Here is a 16,766-nt window from a genome sequence, read left to right as displayed (position 1 = left end):
GCACAATTAATAAAACAAACTTTATAATAGGCAATATACATAGTGCTAGACAGATTTATTTTGGAGGAAAATTTTTGATAATTTGTTTTTTCATGCGAAAAAGTCAACGATAGTAGGTCGATTTTTTTTAATCGTCACTTGTTATATATTTCATTTACAAATGTTTAAGGATATTAACGGTCATGAAAATTCACTGTTTACCTACAATTGTGATGTGTCGTTTAATTGTGTATTCATGCGTCGTCGCGTCGTCCAGTCAAAGTCGTTGTTGTAGTTTGTCGTCATAATGGTGCGTGGTGATGTTATGATACCTTCTTCAAGAGGGATACAGAATTAAAAGAGAGAGACAGATGGAGAGAGAGAGAGAGAGAGAGAGTAGGGGCGAGCGGGTCAAACTTCATTACAACTAGTCAAGCATTCTCGATATATTGATGCATGTAATGTCAGTTTTCTTCATCGTACATCTTACTATTTTTTTTTTTACTTTTATCTTAATATATGTCGTAAAATATCCCTTTCTTTCAGTTTACAACGGTGAACTATTTCAAATGTAGTCCGTGTCAGTCACTCTCGTGATATGAAAAATATTAAACATATACAAATTACTATTTCTATCACACTGATGATGCTACTCAACTGCTCATTTTAACCGATATAACAGATATTAAAGTACATACACAAAATAAAACGCTAAATATTGCGAACTCGTTGATCACTTTCTTATCCACAGACCAACATAGCCTATAGTGCTGTCAGGGAAAAAGATGTTTTTGGAGAGCAGCATAATGTCCTTCACTAGAGACTTTTAGATTTGCACGACGAGAACGTGGACTGCTCGTGTGACGTCCTTTAAAGGCAATGTGACGTCACTGCCAGTCCCTTAAAAGGACGTCACATTGCCTTAAAAGGATTTTCGCAGTCCACGTTCTCGTCGTGCAAATCTAAAAGTCCATAATAACGTGACGACGTGACAACGTGACTGCTGCATGAGTGGACACGTCGGATCTTAGAGCCAGGATGCAAATTGGTTTAGTACTGCTACATGAACAATCATCGTTTTATGTTGTAGTAAAAAAGAAATTGCGATGCAATTTTCGCAATACAAAAAATATTGAGATAAAAACGATGCTTTAAAATAATAATACTACGTTAAGGATATAATCAAGTTTGAGTAATTTGAAGAACAAAAGCCGGATTGTTTTCATGCTCGGAACCATTACTATGAGAAACTCTGATTCACATGTTCTTATATCCCTGCCAAAGAGGATGTTCTTAAATAGTCGCATGTCTATGTATCATAACATAATCGTAAAAAACGCCATAAAAATGTATTTCAATAATTCTCTCACACATATTAAGTACCAGTGTGAACATGCTGACAAACAACATTCCGAATGAAGGAAAAAGCATACAACCCCACAGTTTCGTCTTTGCTTTTGAATAGCACTGCTTTTCCTAATAATTTTAGATGAAACACGTAATCGTCGCACCAAACAAAATAACACACATTGTAGTAATAAATATTTACAACTCGCTGCGTGCAGCAGTGATTTGAAAGACACTTAGAATGCAAAACAGTTATTTACATCAGGAATACTTATATCTCAATAAATAAATCAATTACGATAAATTAGGAAATATACAGACCACATCATTTTTTCACTGTGTTCACTAGTTAAAATTTAGAGAATTGTAAGTTGGATAAAAGAATAAAGTGAACTGTCATCTTACACGATTTTTAATTTTTTTTTTAAATAGATACTACTAAATCTAATTCTCTAAAACATGCCGAAAGGCGCAAAAAGGGTAGTGTTTATTGACAAAAGAAGGAAAATACTTATTGTGGTAAAATTAGAAAATCAAAATCCTCCGTGAGGAACCATTTGATTATAATATCTGTGATTTAAATAGTTTTATGGTTAATTCAATGAAAAGCAAATGACGAGAACGAAGTTGTGACTATGCCCGTTTAGAGTCCTCGAATCATTTTCCCAAACAGTCAAGGTATTGCAAAGTTCATTTTTCCCGAGATAATAATTACTCAGAGCGACTTCAAACGATGTCCAAAGTCGAGTCCTTCTGTTGGCTACCACAGTTCAAGCCTTTCCTAAAGCATTAGTGGACATTGTTGTTACGGAGGTATATATACCCATTCGGGTTTGCTCCGTTAGTGCGTTTCACCGAGTCTGCGTTATTGATGGACCGCATCGAGTACTGTGTCATTTGCGTCGAGTTAGAGAGACTCGAACCGCGGTCACGCGTCGACGTGAAGCGGTAATTTCGCAGCGGTAAACGCGGCGTTGGGATGCGGGTGCAACACATGGTGAAGGCGGTCTTGATGACTTTTCTGAAGCTTCGCGACATGAGGGCGTAGACCACCGGATTTATAGCGCTGTTGGACATGGCGAGAAGGTGGAAGGCGAGAGAGAGCAAGATCTTGGCCTTGTGACTGAACGTCACGTGGAGACTGATGATGTGCATGAACATCAGAGGGCCCCAAAGGAACGCGTAGGTAACCACCAAGATGCCGAGGAGAACCATGACCTATTCGAAGATAAATAGATGGAGAGAGAAAGAGAGAGAGAGAGAGAAATCGAGAGAAATCGAGAGAGAGAGAGAGAGAGAGAAAGGAGGGGTGTGGTTGAGACAAATTATTTCATTAAATCCAAGTTAACTGATGTGGATTCTTTTTTTGTACTAGTGTATTGGTTTATTGAGATTTTTTTTTTAAATCGTCGGACATGCAGCTATAAACTAAAAGCTGAGATTGTTCAATTTACAGAGTAAAAAGTACATGGCATAACAGTACATTGATAACACATTAAAATATATAACACTTAACAAATATTGTGTTTAATTAAATACGATTTACAATTTCCATTGATAATATAAAATTGCCATAATTTTACATAAAATAGAAATTCGATAATTAGTAATTTACAGGTTTATTGCAACAATGACATGCAGGTGGGAAAAAACGTTAGATGTTTATACAGATAAAATACTATACAAATGAAGATATTAAAGCTATCATTCAATATTGGTTAAACAAGGTGATGTTCCTGAACTCAACGAAATTGGCAAATTAATCTTACATCAGAAAGTACAAAGTGAAGAATCCTTGAATGCATTGAGTATAGTGATGATAAAGAAATGACAGATCTAGGGGAGGGGGATTAGGGGGCTTAACCCCCCCCCCCCTTGAGCTGACAAAAAGAAAGGAAAAAAGGATTTTTTTTTTTTTTTTTTTTTAAATGTCGGGGGCCAATTGATTTTTTTTTGTAGTGCTTCCCCCCCCCCCCCCACCCACGATATATTGGTCGGCAATTTTTTGAAATTCGGGGGGCAAAATGAAGGAAAAAATGTAGTACTCACTACCCCGCCCTCCCCCCCCCCCTTAACTTAAAAACGTAGTTCGGAACTGAAACTTTCTGTATCTTATCTCTTTCCTCGATTGCATCTCGGTTCAATTCTTCTCTCGAAAATGTCAGTCTCTCTCATTTTCTCTCTCTCTGCCCCCTGGCTCTCTCTGTTTGCATCCGTGTCTATACCTTCCTCTCTTTGTCTCCCCCACGGCACTTCTTAAAAATGTGTCTTATCCCCGATTTCTGTAAAATTTAAATGTCTAATTTTTTGGGTATTTTCCTCTGACCGCCCCTTTCATATTTCTTTAGTATAAGTTAGATGGGAACCATATAAATCTGTCTTTCATTTTCTTCGTCTTAACCTCTTGCCATCTCCTCATCTCTTTCTCTCCTTTTTGCCGTATCACGCTTTAGCTTCCAGTAAGAGACTTACTCCTCTCTAGAAATCCTTAATTTTTTTGTGGCAGCTATGTTCATACTAACTCCGTCGAGAGCCTTTTGGGCGTCGATCCTTTTATAAACTTACCGCCTTTCTACATTTTATAACTGCGAAACCGTTGCAGGTATATACGCTCAACTCTCATTTTCTCACTTTCTCTCTCTTGTTCCTTTACATTATGTGATGTTTAGATATCTGTAGTGTTGAACACTATACAGTGACAGTTGATAGCGATCACTAGAACCAAGCAACACAAAGCGATATAATCTGGTGTAACGACAGATACGGTTCCCTTGGCGGATTCGGTTTCGTCATAACATCCACTCGGTGTATCCGGTGGTCTTGACGAAATAATCGTCACCGATGTCAATACACTAACCGCATATGAAGCAACCGCTGCAGGGATGCCGGTTGTATTTCGGTTGTACTCATAGTCCCCCCGCAGAGGCAGACCCAGGATTTTGTAAAAGAGGGGGTCATAATCTGAATTTCTGACAAGCATGACATTTAAAAGACCCCACCCCTCACCCCTCGCCCCCAAAAATATAACATTAATAAATCAGCACTAAAAAAGAAAAAGAAAAGAAGGGGCATTCCTGGAGTTGCCACTTGGGTGTCAAAAAAAGGGGGGGGGGCACGAGACGGCTGTGTCTCTACCAGCAGCATAGATGTCTCTATATCATTAGAGTTGGGTTGCGTTGATCACATTTGGGCTACTTGTTACGCCTGACCAGGACAAATTGACATGGCTTCTCAAGCCAAATGTTAAGAAATTGGATTGGGAGTTTTAGTGGATCTGGCGGAAGTCACAAAGGAACCTCTACGGCCGATAATGACTTTGAAGAACAAAATTTAAAAAAAAATGTATTTAGGAGAGACTGATTGAGGGAGAGTGAACTGAATAACGTTTGAGATTTACTGAAGTCACAATTGGGGCTGAAGAAAGGAAAATGACTTCGATAGAGAATATTCAGTAAAGAAAAAGAGACAAAAGAAACAAAAGGGAAGAGACAGAAAGAGAAAGAGAGGGAGGGGGGGGGGGGGTGTGACACAGTCACAATTATAAGTTCCAAAAAGAGTTTATAATTTTGCATTTGATATTAGGTCTTTAAATAAAAATATTGATAATCTTAGGTTGTTGTATGAAGAATGCATCAAATCTCAATTTCATTTAATTGGGTTTTCTGAAGTTTGGAATGCATCATGTGCAGATGTTCTAGGGATGGAAGGGTATCCTTAGGAATTTAACTGTAGGGGCCCTGACATATGGGGAGGTGTTGGAGTTAATGCCCTTTCTTCTTTAAAATATTTATATACAATTTTATTTGGAAGATACTGTACTTTATAGGTTTCGGACATGATTAGCATTTTATGCTATTTTCTGGTCTCGTTTATCCATTCAAGGACTTTGTTAAACATGCATTTGTTATTGTTATTATTGTTCTATTAATGTATTTTAACGTTTGGACAATAAAACCTCAAACAACGGTGGAGAAAGGAGGTACAGAAACGGAGAGAGAAAAACAGTCGGACAAACAGACAAGGATTAAACAAAAAACGGGGAAATGGGTAAAGAGAGCATGCAGAGGGAAAGACGGATGGTTTAAATCCCTTTATACTGTATAAAGGCGTAGCCTGGAATCGAACCGGGTACATTTGAATTGTGAAGCGATGCCTTATCCACAAGACCACTTTGCCGCTTTGCTTTTATCTGGGTCGCTTTAAGTTGTTAACACTTTAGGGGGAAGAAAAATGAATAAAAATAAGACGGGAAGGCGTAGCCGGGATCGAACCGAGTACATTTGCATTGTGAAGCGATGTCTTATCCACAAGACCACTTTGCTCCACTGCAAAATAACAGGTTCGCTTCGAGTTGTTAACACTTTCTGATGTTAATTGCTTTACAAAATATGACGATTAACTGCTTTTAATCCTTTGTTGAGGAGGAGGGGATGTCCCCCTAAAAAAAAGAGATGGACAAGTCAATATGAAGAAAAAAAATTATGAAAATAATACGAGCTATAAAGGCGTAGCCGGGAATCTAACCGAGTACATGTGCATTGTTAAGCGATGCCTTATCCACATGACCACTTTGCCTCACTGCTACTATCTGGGTCGCTTAAAGTTATTAACACTATACGGGGAAGAAAAATTAATGAAACCAAGACGGGAAGGCGTAGCCGGGATCGAACCGAGTACATTTGCATTGTGAAGCGATGTCTTATCCACAAGACCACTTTGCTTCACTGCAAAATAACAGGTTCGCTTCGAGTTGTTAACACTTTCTGATGTTAATTGCTTTACAAAATATGATGATTAACTGCTTTTAATCCTTTTTTGAGGAGGAGAGATGTACAAGTCAATATGATCAAAATATGATAACAATATTACGAGGTATAAAGGCGTAGCCAGGAATCGAACCGAGTATATGTGCATTGTGAAGCGATGTCTTGTCCACATGACCACTTTGCCTCACTGCTATTATGTGAGTCGCTTTAAGTTGTTAACACTATACAGTACCTTGAAAGCAAAATGATGTTCTATCAATGTTGTGCCCTTTCAACACAATACTAATGGCTACGCCCACAAACACTTTACAAGCCATTTAAAACATGCGGGCCGAATTATGCCAACGGTCGCACTCATTTGGGTACTACTTAGGAATGAATACTTAAAGGACAACCGTCAACAATTACAATGTCCCATATTTTCTTTGATTTAATTTAATTCGATGTACATACCTTAATCATGTAAATCGAATCTTCAGATCGTTTATGCCTTTTGGCTTTAAGCTTCTAATGATGTAACATTTCCAACATATTATGTTCTTAAAAGAAAAGGCCTTATGTTCCATTAATAAGATTCCAAGGACTAATACCATGATTCCCGTGTTGGAAGCTGCTTTACCATTTTTGAAGCTGCCTTATAGATTCGATGAAGTCAATTTTAAAGAGAAAACAAAAAAGTCAATGCAGCTTTGATTTTATGGAATGTTTTTAAATCAGATGTCCTACATTTTACTGGTTTCACAAACATATTAATGAACGGCAGCACAATGTTCATTAATACACGAAGTTAAATGTCACCAGACTGGGTGGCGAAATTAAATCCACCATTATTGTGCGATGCTAAGTGCATGAACCCGTTGGCTGTAAAATGCTACATGTAAGTGTTTTCAGTGATGTGTATTAAACATCGAGTGCGAGGTCGAAACTCCCGCTGGAGATACACGATTTTGTTAGCTTGGTCTTTTTGAAGCGTATAATAGGCGGTGAAGTTAAATTAAAGTTGATCAAACGGAGAGTTAATAATGTGGTATGCAGGAAATAAGTGTAATAATAAGATTGCAATGGCAAAATATACCTTGTTCTTCAAAGTGACATATATCAATGCATTTAAAGATTAAGATAATAGATTGAAAATCATATCATGATTATACGTATACGAAATATAAGTATATCATACGGTGTTTATGACAGAATATCATCAAAATTGGGCTACGTGTTTCACCATTTTTTAACCATCCGCTTATTGATTCATAAATTCATTTATATCGTTAAGGCCGCTGAAAAATATCCATGTACTCGATTAATATTTAATGATCTTTAGAATGTATAAATAATTTCAATACTTGATATTCCGCGACGTTTGAAAATGTAAGCGCGCGTGTGGTGTACTTTCTGTTCTTTCGGAACTTAATGCTGTGAAACATGTACCCTCCTCGTGCCTCTGGCGTTTAAGGTGTGCCTCTACCCCTCTTGATTTCAAGCACCCTGGGTCATTCTACCCCTCTAGTTGGATCCACTTCATTCAAATTTGACCCTTCTGTCAATCGGCGATGGTAAACCGTCGACCAAACTATCCCACCATAAAGCTCAAGATACTCGCATTCGCTTCGATTCTTTCCAACATGCTATCCTCATATTTCCGCCATAGTATCCGAAAAGAAAGTGCACCTTAGGTGAAAAAGATGTAATTCGTCACTGTTCGCCCTTTTATCTCAACGGAAAAGTTCGATTGAATCCAGCCTTTTTACATTTCAGGTGATAAAATAATGTTTATTCGCTTATTTCCTACGTTTATTTCCTGCGCCCCTTGATATTGCCTCGGGGTAGCAGCATTAATACCAGGTTCTGCAGAGGTCGAGGAACTCGTGTCTTGTATTTGTCGACTTAAGGGTGTTAACCCTACTTTTTGAGAGAGATGGGTGTGAGAGTATCATCAATGCACACCCGCCCCCGAGTGATGTAGCTACATGGACATGCCCTGAAGTGTGTGACGCTTTCCCGAAAATAGACCAATAAGATTACGATTATTAGATCAGGACATTTCAAAAGTGTTTGATTCGAATCCTAAGCGGATTATGTAGTGCCCATACAAGCACGTGCACAATCTGTTACCTATTGAAGACTTTTTTCTTCTTTCAAGTCATTCTTAAAAGGGTCGGCAGTTTGAATGTTGTGTTTTAAGAAAAAATAGAACGTATGGCAACTTATACGTTTGGGATTAGGGATAAGGAAGGGAAACAATATAAACATGTCCCAATTTTATTATCGTTTGTCGTTCCTGCCGATTTTGAAGAAAACAAAGTTGTGATTTATTTTGTTAAATAAACAATATATAAATTGGGCACCTTTTCACTAAAGTCTGAGTATTCAGGTTTCGTGGTTTGCTTGACTAGTAAGTTTTTCTTTAAAAAAACCCAACAAATCTGACAAACCAGTGTTAAAATGGTGCTTATCTTAAATTTTTAAAAATTAAATACTGCGACGTGCCCCATATAAATCAAATGAAACAAGTTTATGTTAATAAACCTCTTACTGATTAAATACCAAAATTGAGGACCTTTGATGACATTTTTCGTAGCATTATACGAAAGTGAATTGTCAGACACTATTTCTCCATCACTTTTTTTACCTCTCACAATTTTTCTTTCTCTCCCCAGTTTTTTTTTCTCTCTCTCTCTCTCTTTCTAATTTCTTTATCTTTTATTATTGCACTTTTCTCTCTCACTGCCCCCTCATTATGTTTTTCCCCTCTCTCTTTCAGAAATTCAGGTTCTATCATGTCCTATCCAAGGTCTCCCGGCTCTTTTTCTTCATTTTCTACCTCTTACCGTCAATCATGCAGTTATCATGTAACGTATTTTTGCTTTATTGTAGCCTGCTTATAATTACCATAATAACAAAAAGTGTCCTTGTTTTTAACGATGTACATTTTAGAAGAAAAAAACGACGTGCCCAAAATCAGTTCCCATTACTCAGATTTAATTAGAAATCCATTATCAGGCATCGGGCCCTCTTCATTGACATTTCATTGCAATTATGGGCACAATTGAGAGCGCGACTTCAATTACGAAGGCTAATCATACGCTTTGGCCCTATTTTCACAGCGAAGCTATTGAAAAAAATATTCTAATGGGTAATTTGGACATAGAAACTGTGACTATTGCACTGGCGAGTAATTACTGGCTAAAAGCTAGGTATACACCGGTTTTAATACCTTGTCAAATAGTGTTTGAACGAGCTCAGCAAGGGACGAGCAAAGGCGAAGGCTGTGTTGACTTAATCATCTGGTCGATTCGACAGTTCAACATCATTTTATTGTAATAAAGAGATTTCGTCTATTAAAGCCCGGAAATAGCCCGCCGGAGCAAAAGTGATAGCTGTCGCATATACTGAAGGCTCTTGCCCTTCGACTAGAAGTCAATTTTGATATCCTTTTAATGGTGTTCTAGAATGCGTTGTAGGTTTGAATTGGTGGATAATGCCATTGAAGGTCAAAGCCAGACGCGGTGTTAAGTGGGGGGGGGGGGGGGGGTAGGTCACGTATCCCCTGCAAACTCATTTACAGTCGGTTGCTGAATTAACAATGTAGGATCGGGTAACACAAGGTTTGCCCCACCCCTAAGACTCTGGCGCCAGCCCTGGTTAAATACATTACTCCAATTAAGCTTCCATATCTATATTGGGTGATTCCATACACAGGCGATTCCATGAATGGGTGCTAAATACGGACAACGTGGAGACCACATTATATGCGAAATCGTTCACTATCAGGTATGTAATGTCAAGTAATCGGTTAGGTACTCTATACTTTGCCGCCGCCCCCCCCCCCGATTAGTCAAAACATAATTACCTTGGGCTAAACTCTCCAGCGTGATTCTTCTGCGGTGCGCCTAGGGTCGCTGAGCGAACACGCACGTGATCGCACACAGTACACAATGTTACAAAGAAAATTCCAATCCCTATAAAACCATACACATCTGCATCCTACTTCACTTGTGAACTTTGTATAATCGTGGTGATATCGGTGAATGCGAAGAATAAAGAGAATAGTATAAACTGGCCGATTGATTGCACTTTTTTTAACTTGCCGCTACCGTGTTTCTTTAAAAGTAGGGACTTTTAGATTTGCACGACGAGAACGTGGACTGCGACGTGTGACATCCTTTAAGGCAATATGAAGTTCTTTTAAAGCACTGGCAGTGACGTCACATTGCCTTAAATGCATGGGTGTCACACGAGCAGTCCACGTTCTCGTCGTGGAAATCTAAAAGTCCCTATTGACATTTTACATTACACGTTGGTAAATATGGTAACAAGGAATTTCTTTGTCATAGTGTGTAAGAGACACTATGAACATGACGGACAAAGAAAGAGGACAAAATATACAGTTCCTCATTCTACCCTCAACAATTGCTGTGGTAGACAAAGGAACATCCCTTCACTGCTATTGTGTAAAAATGTGTAGAGCAGGTGAATATGCATGTGACACCTGTTCTACACATTTTTACATAATAGCAGTGAAGGGATGTCCCTTTATCTACCTGAGGAACTGTATATTTTGTCCTCTTTCTTTGTCCGTCATGTTCATAGTGAGAATCATACATCCATCATTATTGAATACATCTTACCCGCTTTCTCTCCTGCAGAGTTGAATGCATCCTACTTTTACGTTTCCCACCGCCTTTCGTGTTGGACGTCGCATCCCCACTCGGTCCGGTGCTCGTTCCGCCGTGCGAGACCACGGTGCTGATCTCCGATTCCATGCCGCAGCTCAGTCTTCCCGTACTGGTCGCCCCGCCTTTCGAGCTCCGAACGCCGTTGTTGTAGACGCCCTTGGTGAGATTCACGCTCTGCATGGTTCGCGTGACACGGCTGCTACGATGGAGGGTTATGATTACCCGGATGTTGCAGAAGAGCATGCCGATAAGGGGGAGGCCGTAGAGTACCCCTATGAAGAAGCTTATCTTAAGTACCGTGCCGGTGTACGTTGTTGTTTCCCGATTGCACACGTTGTAAAGTTCGCCCCCATAATCAACAACGGAATATGACTACAAAGCAAAAAACACAGAATTAATAAGTGGTAATAATTAACATTTCTTCTTCATTATTAAAAAGGTCTTTCGTCACGTACGAGCGTACTTATACTATAAACAGAGGTTTAGCCAACCATTCATGGATTTAAACATGTTTTTATAAATGTCTCCATGTCACATAATCATACTGTGCTTTCAAATGCTTTATAAAGTGGCATATTTTATGAATATTTTGTGGACGTAGCACCGGCCCGGGGGGGGGGGGGGGGGGGGGGTACTCACATACTAAGATATACGGGGATGTACCGCTCTAATGGGTCCAACAAAATTTTAGGTGTTTGTATGGCGACCACCCAAAATTTGTGAAAATGGGTACCTTTTTCTGCCAAGATGACCCTTAAAAAATGGGTTGGGGGTTTTGAGGCTTGACCGGCAAACCGCCGTCAAAACCAAATCTGAGGGCCCTTCCAGCCGGGCAAATAATCAATTCTCAATATCTTTTTCAAAATTTCTACCACATGCTTCCCAATAAAACAAGAATGGACATTTTGTAGGCCTACGGTCTATGTGAAAATGAATGTTTCAGTTTCAGTTCTTTAAAAAACACTCTCGTTCGACCCGTTGCTATGACACTTTTAAGAGCACACCGTTGACTCGGAGAGTTAATCATTATAGCCCCTAAAGCAGAAAATCTGAGCCCGCTTCAGCTCTCGACTTCGAATGAGCAATCTGTTAGACTTTGCACTTTGCTTGATGAAAATAAATTGATGTAAAGAAGAAAAATAGAGAACTTAAAAAATGATATAGGGAGTAACTATGGATGTTAACGAGAAGACGTATTTGAATCAGTAGAGCGTCTGTCTGTTAGGGAAGTGATACTCTACGATCTTGACACTTTAAAGATCCGCTCGTATTTATGGTAAAGATTCCGGGAGCCACCACCACCTCATGCAGTGGCACACCTTCAAAGCCGAACCAGTATACAGGCAGGTAAAAACTAATAGTTGAATTCTGGGGTGGTTATATATTTTATTAAGTTTCTCTCGGGGTTCCTCTTTCAATTTCAGAGAAAGAAAACACCAAATGCTTTTATTGGTTCCTTTGTATATAGCCATGAATTTGTCGTCAACTTTTTGTAGAATAAGAGAATTCGGAAGATGTTCCTTCAGTGGGGCCTGTTCCACGCACACCCAGTTGATTATAGATTTTGCCTTAAATGATTGAACAATTGCACGGATCTTTAAATGACGAACATTATTTTATACTCACTGTGAATGGTATCGAAACTAATGACAAGAGAATCGCTATTAGCCACGTCACATTCACGATAATCAACCCCATCTTTTTCGTGAGCAAAACTTTGGCTTGTAGCGGGTGGATGATGACAATGTACCTGGAAAATACAAATCAGCAAAGCAAGGATTCATTATAAACGTAAAATGGGTTTAGATTCATGCTTTAGGTTCAATCTAAGACATTTGTGATTGAACAAAGCACATAATATGAGATCTGCACTAAATCGCGGACAAAATATATTAATATCTCCCATAGGTGCCCTCTAAAGATCGCCATAGTTGTAACACAATATAATAGCTGAGAACTTGATAAGATTTGTAAGTGGATAATATATGTATCTTCATACAATCAAAACTACACTTACCACTTTTTTTGTTTGTTTTTAGTGTGTGCTTTGTATATATGCATTAAAATCAAAGAAATATGAGCCCTGCGTCTCGTGAAGGCCAGAAGGGCATTAGACCTTTGCAAATAAGTAACTTGAAAAAGCGCCCTCTTAAAGTTCGACATAAAATTCTTCACTTTCAGCGCTACTGACGAGAAGAAGTGCGTTCACTCTTATGCAAAAGGACTTTCAGTTGACGCCCTTTTATAAGTTTGTATAACAATAACAAGTCATATTGAAATCATCTTCTTGCCTTTCAGCGCTAATGACGAGCAGCATTATCGCCGAAGAAGCCGGGCCGAGGAACCAGAGGAAAGCCACCATATAGCAGCCGATAAACCCGAATTGCCAGCTGCCATGGTAGCTGCTGTAGAGCTGTATAGGGATGAAGACGGCGGCGAAGAGGAGATCGGCAAAGGCCAAACTGCACAGCATCATCGAGGTGAAGGAGATACGACGGTAGGTGCGGAGAATGCTGAAGATGACGACCAGGTTTCCGACCAGGCCGATAGCGATGATGATGCCGTAGATTGTGAAAGATGTGATGTTTACCGCTCTGTAGTGAACAGAAAAAGGCAGAAAAGATATTGAACCGTCAGGGAAATGATCTAGGCTGCCTGTTGCACACGAGCTGTTATCCCAGTTGCGCTTTGTTTATTCTTCACATAATTTTATGTCTGTATTAAAATTGTGATTTCAATCGCAGAAGTGCAATGTTAGGTGGAAAATACATTAAGTTTGCTCCATTTCACTACTCCAAAATTTTCAATTACAATGGTGTTTTTAAATACTTGCCAGCACTATGGGGCGTAGGTTAAAATAAATAAAAACAGATTTTTCAATTGCATAAGCGCCCTTGTTCGAAGACAAGCGCAGTTAAAATCGTTCAACTAAGAAATATCTCGATAATTTGCCCGTAAACCTCCCACGGGTTACAGTAATCGAATGATCGAAAGATCAATATGAGACGCAAGGCACGTCTAGACGATAATTATGACGTCACAAAAGGAACTTCCATATAACTGACTCTGTTTAATGATGTCATCCGCCGCACAGACAGCAATTTACACACCTCAACATTTAAAAAGAAGTTAGATCAGGTGGAAAATATAGGATTTTCCGGCCACATTCACGAATTAGTCATTTAAATTAATTTGTCTTGCGTTCAAATTCGACGGTTTTAGTGCTGTCAGATATATCTTGGGATTATATTCATTTTTCTAGTTTTCAAATCTATGAAGTTTTCGTTGGAATCTATGTATGCTTCATTCAAATTAATGAATAATGTGCTTCTTTCGCTATTTGGTCATTCAATTTGGTGCAACACGATTTCTGACATCGCGAAGGTGTACTTTTAGCATTCGAATTCATTTGTAGCATTCAAATTAGCACTTTGTGCACTTAAATTGATAGTCAATATACATTTCTCGTTTATTACACACTTTTTATAGCTCATTCTTCTCTTTCAAGATTGTTTTTGTCCATGTGTATTTCATCATATTTTATTTTCCCAATATTTTTGTAAATTTTTATGTAAGGAAGTTGTTTGTTTTGTGTTTCATCATCAATTTATCACAATTTCATTATGGAGGAAGGGTACAATATTGTGACTGGGGTAGGTTTTTTTTTGTATCCCCACTTTTCCGGGGTATATGAACATGTCTGTGCAGAAATGCCATATAATTTGATTTCGCCCCTTCTTTACCCAATGTCTCACTAAACCCATATGCATTGTCCTCAAAATTAATTAGTGAAATAAGGCCATTAACAAAAATATACATGTTTAGCGTCCCCGCCCGCTTCCTTTTTGGGGGCCGCCTTCTATTTTTTTTTTCAAGAAAAAAAACATGAAAAACACTGCTAAAATGGATCTATATATGATTAAAAAAAATAAAAATAAAAAATGTCGTGGGCCATCTTTAAAAATAGCCCGACTGTCAGGGCAAACGTACCGAGCGGCCATTTCGAGCGGCCATTTTGAAAGAAAAATAAAAAATAAAAAAGGGCCTCCTCCTTCCTATTTCTCGAAAAAAACAGGACGCTAAACATGTTGTTTTTTATTATTTGGCCTAACAGAAAAGACCCTAATGGCAAATCATGCATTTAATTGTTTTTTTCCTTCAAACTGTAAACGTGTGTTGCATTTCTCCCCCCCTAACATTCCTAATTTGAATAAACATAATTCGAATACGAATGACAGGTGCTAATTTGAATGATAAAAATGACGCCTCGACAAGTGACGATTAATTTGAATGCTAGTTGAGCAGCTTCTAAATTGAATGACAGATCTATCCAACCCTTCGACCAAAATTCTAAATTGAATACCAAAACGGGAAAATTGAATGCTAATTGGCATGGCAAAGCCAATCTGCGCTAACTTAAATGCAAAGTAAATGAATTCAAATGACAAACTAGCGAATTTCGCCGGAAAATCCTATAGTTTGTTAGCTTCCCATTTTTGTTTTCCAACGTGAAAAAAATAGCATACAGCCAATTAAGATTGCTGTGGGAAAGCTGTGATGTTTCAAATAACTATGACTAGAAATGTTTTTCGACATTATTAGACGAACCTATAACCAATTGTTTTGTCCTAAGTATCATACAAGTTTTCAGTTCATTGTTGTAATTGTTCAGCAAAATACAGTTATTTTGAATTTTGATGATAACAAACCTTGGGGAATATGTCGGGAAAAAAGTCACAATTCAATATTGCATGACACGGACCCATTATCATCCTTTAGCCCAAACAAGGGATGGACTGCTATCTCTCACCATACCTTTCTCTCTCTCTTTTTTAATTTTGAGCAGTATATGAAGGCTGAGCAAAACTCACTGAAACTTATTTCTCTCCGTCCATTTGAAATTTGTTTTTAATCCTGTGAAATTTACACCCCCTGGCCAAAATTCATGATTCTTATCCGACAATAAATTCTTAGTAAAAAGAAAGAAATTTTAGTGCCATGGACAAGCTTACTACCAAAAATCTTTAAATAAACGAATAGTTTGACAAAATGTTACAAATGTGGTTAACGAAATAATGTTACATTACTAGTGTCCTCGACAATAATGCTTACTTTGAAAGTAAATTTTCTTTTGCCTTACCCAAACGAGAAACATTTTGTAAACAAGCGTTAGATAATAAAAAAAAAAAACCAAAACAAACAAACAACGATAAAACATACTTTGCAAAGCCAGCATCATAGTAGTAGCTCGTTTCGTTTGCATCATTATAATCAATATCCGACTGGGACGTCGGCATGCCGCTGGGAGCAGGGCTGGATGAAAGTCTTGCCAGGAGGCTATCCGACGCACTGCCAGCCACTCCTTCTCCGGCTGCATCATTCGGGGCGTAAGCTGGCCCCGTCATGGCGACTGGTCGACCAGACTATGGTTAACGGCAGATAAATCTGACTTTTTCGTCACAGTGTTAGTCTTGTCGTGAAGAAGGTATATGGATCTGAAAAGATGAATATTTGTGACGTCATTACATATCGATCATGTACGAACAAGAACTTAAAATGTGTAAAGCGCATAATACAATTTCTCTTACTTTCAAAGACCGAAACAAGGATACATATTTCTACATTAAATGATCATGATTGCCCCCTAAAGCCACATGGTCTATGGTTTCATTAGTCAGTTGATGCAACGTGGTAGATATACTGTCAATTTAATGTTTGCCTTTCTCGGCTTGCGAGAGTTCATTGGAAAAAGTTTACACAAGGTATTGTATACTTACAGGCTGGATATTTTAACTGCATGAAAAGATTCCTGTTTTTTTCCAAACCAACACCGATGTAACGGGTTGTAGACTAAATAGCCTAAACGGTGATTTAACAAGAAAACTGTTTTAACCCCCCCCCCCCCGACAAAATGAATTTATATGAGCTCAGAGAATATCACATTTACCACAACCCGACTGACGCGTTTCAAAATGCTTTTTCTTTTTGCCTTTACATG

At 38.5% G+C, this 16,766-nt stretch overlaps 1 protein-coding gene across 1 annotated transcript; it reads right to left on the bottom strand.

Moving 5' to 3' along the window:
- Positions 1-898: 898 nt before the first annotated feature.
- LOC100892521 (tachykinin-like peptides receptor 86C) lies at positions 899-16,188 on the bottom strand. Its single transcript, XM_030996796.1, has 5 exons — positions 15,989-16,188; positions 13,060-13,362; positions 12,395-12,518; positions 10,721-11,140; positions 899-2,544 (listed from the first exon to the last, which is right to left on the bottom strand). The coding sequence occupies exons 1-5, from the start codon at positions 16,171-16,173 to the stop codon at positions 2,116-2,118; spliced, it is 1,461 nt and encodes a 486-aa protein (XP_030852656.1). The 5' UTR covers positions 16,174-16,188; the 3' UTR covers positions 899-2,115.
- Between the last annotated feature and the right edge of the window lie 578 nt (positions 16,189-16,766).

This window comes from Strongylocentrotus purpuratus, unplaced genomic scaffold (assembly GCF_000002235.5).
Source record: "Strongylocentrotus purpuratus isolate Spur 01 unplaced genomic scaffold, Spur_5.0 spur5_scaffold_3, whole genome shotgun sequence".
Lineage (NCBI taxonomy): Eukaryota > Metazoa > Echinodermata > Echinoidea > Camarodonta > Strongylocentrotidae > Strongylocentrotus > Strongylocentrotus purpuratus.
Note: the sequence above shows the minus strand (reverse complement) of the source record. Positions and strands in the feature narration are given on the sequence as shown.

Excerpts from the sequence above, each read along its gene's own strand:
- LOC100892521 (XM_030996796.1), bottom strand. The coding sequence starts at position 16,173 with ATGACGGGGCCAGCTTACGCCCCGAATGATGCAGCCGGAGAAGGAGTG. Across the intron at positions 13,363-15,988 it reads TATGATGCTGGCTTTGCAAA|AGCGGTAAACATCACATCTT; the intron begins GTATGTTTTATC and ends TGTTCACTACAG. Across the intron at positions 12,519-13,059 it reads CTCGTCATTAGCGCTGAAAG|GTACATTGTCATCATCCACC; the intron begins GCAAGAAGATGA and ends TGTATTTTCCAG.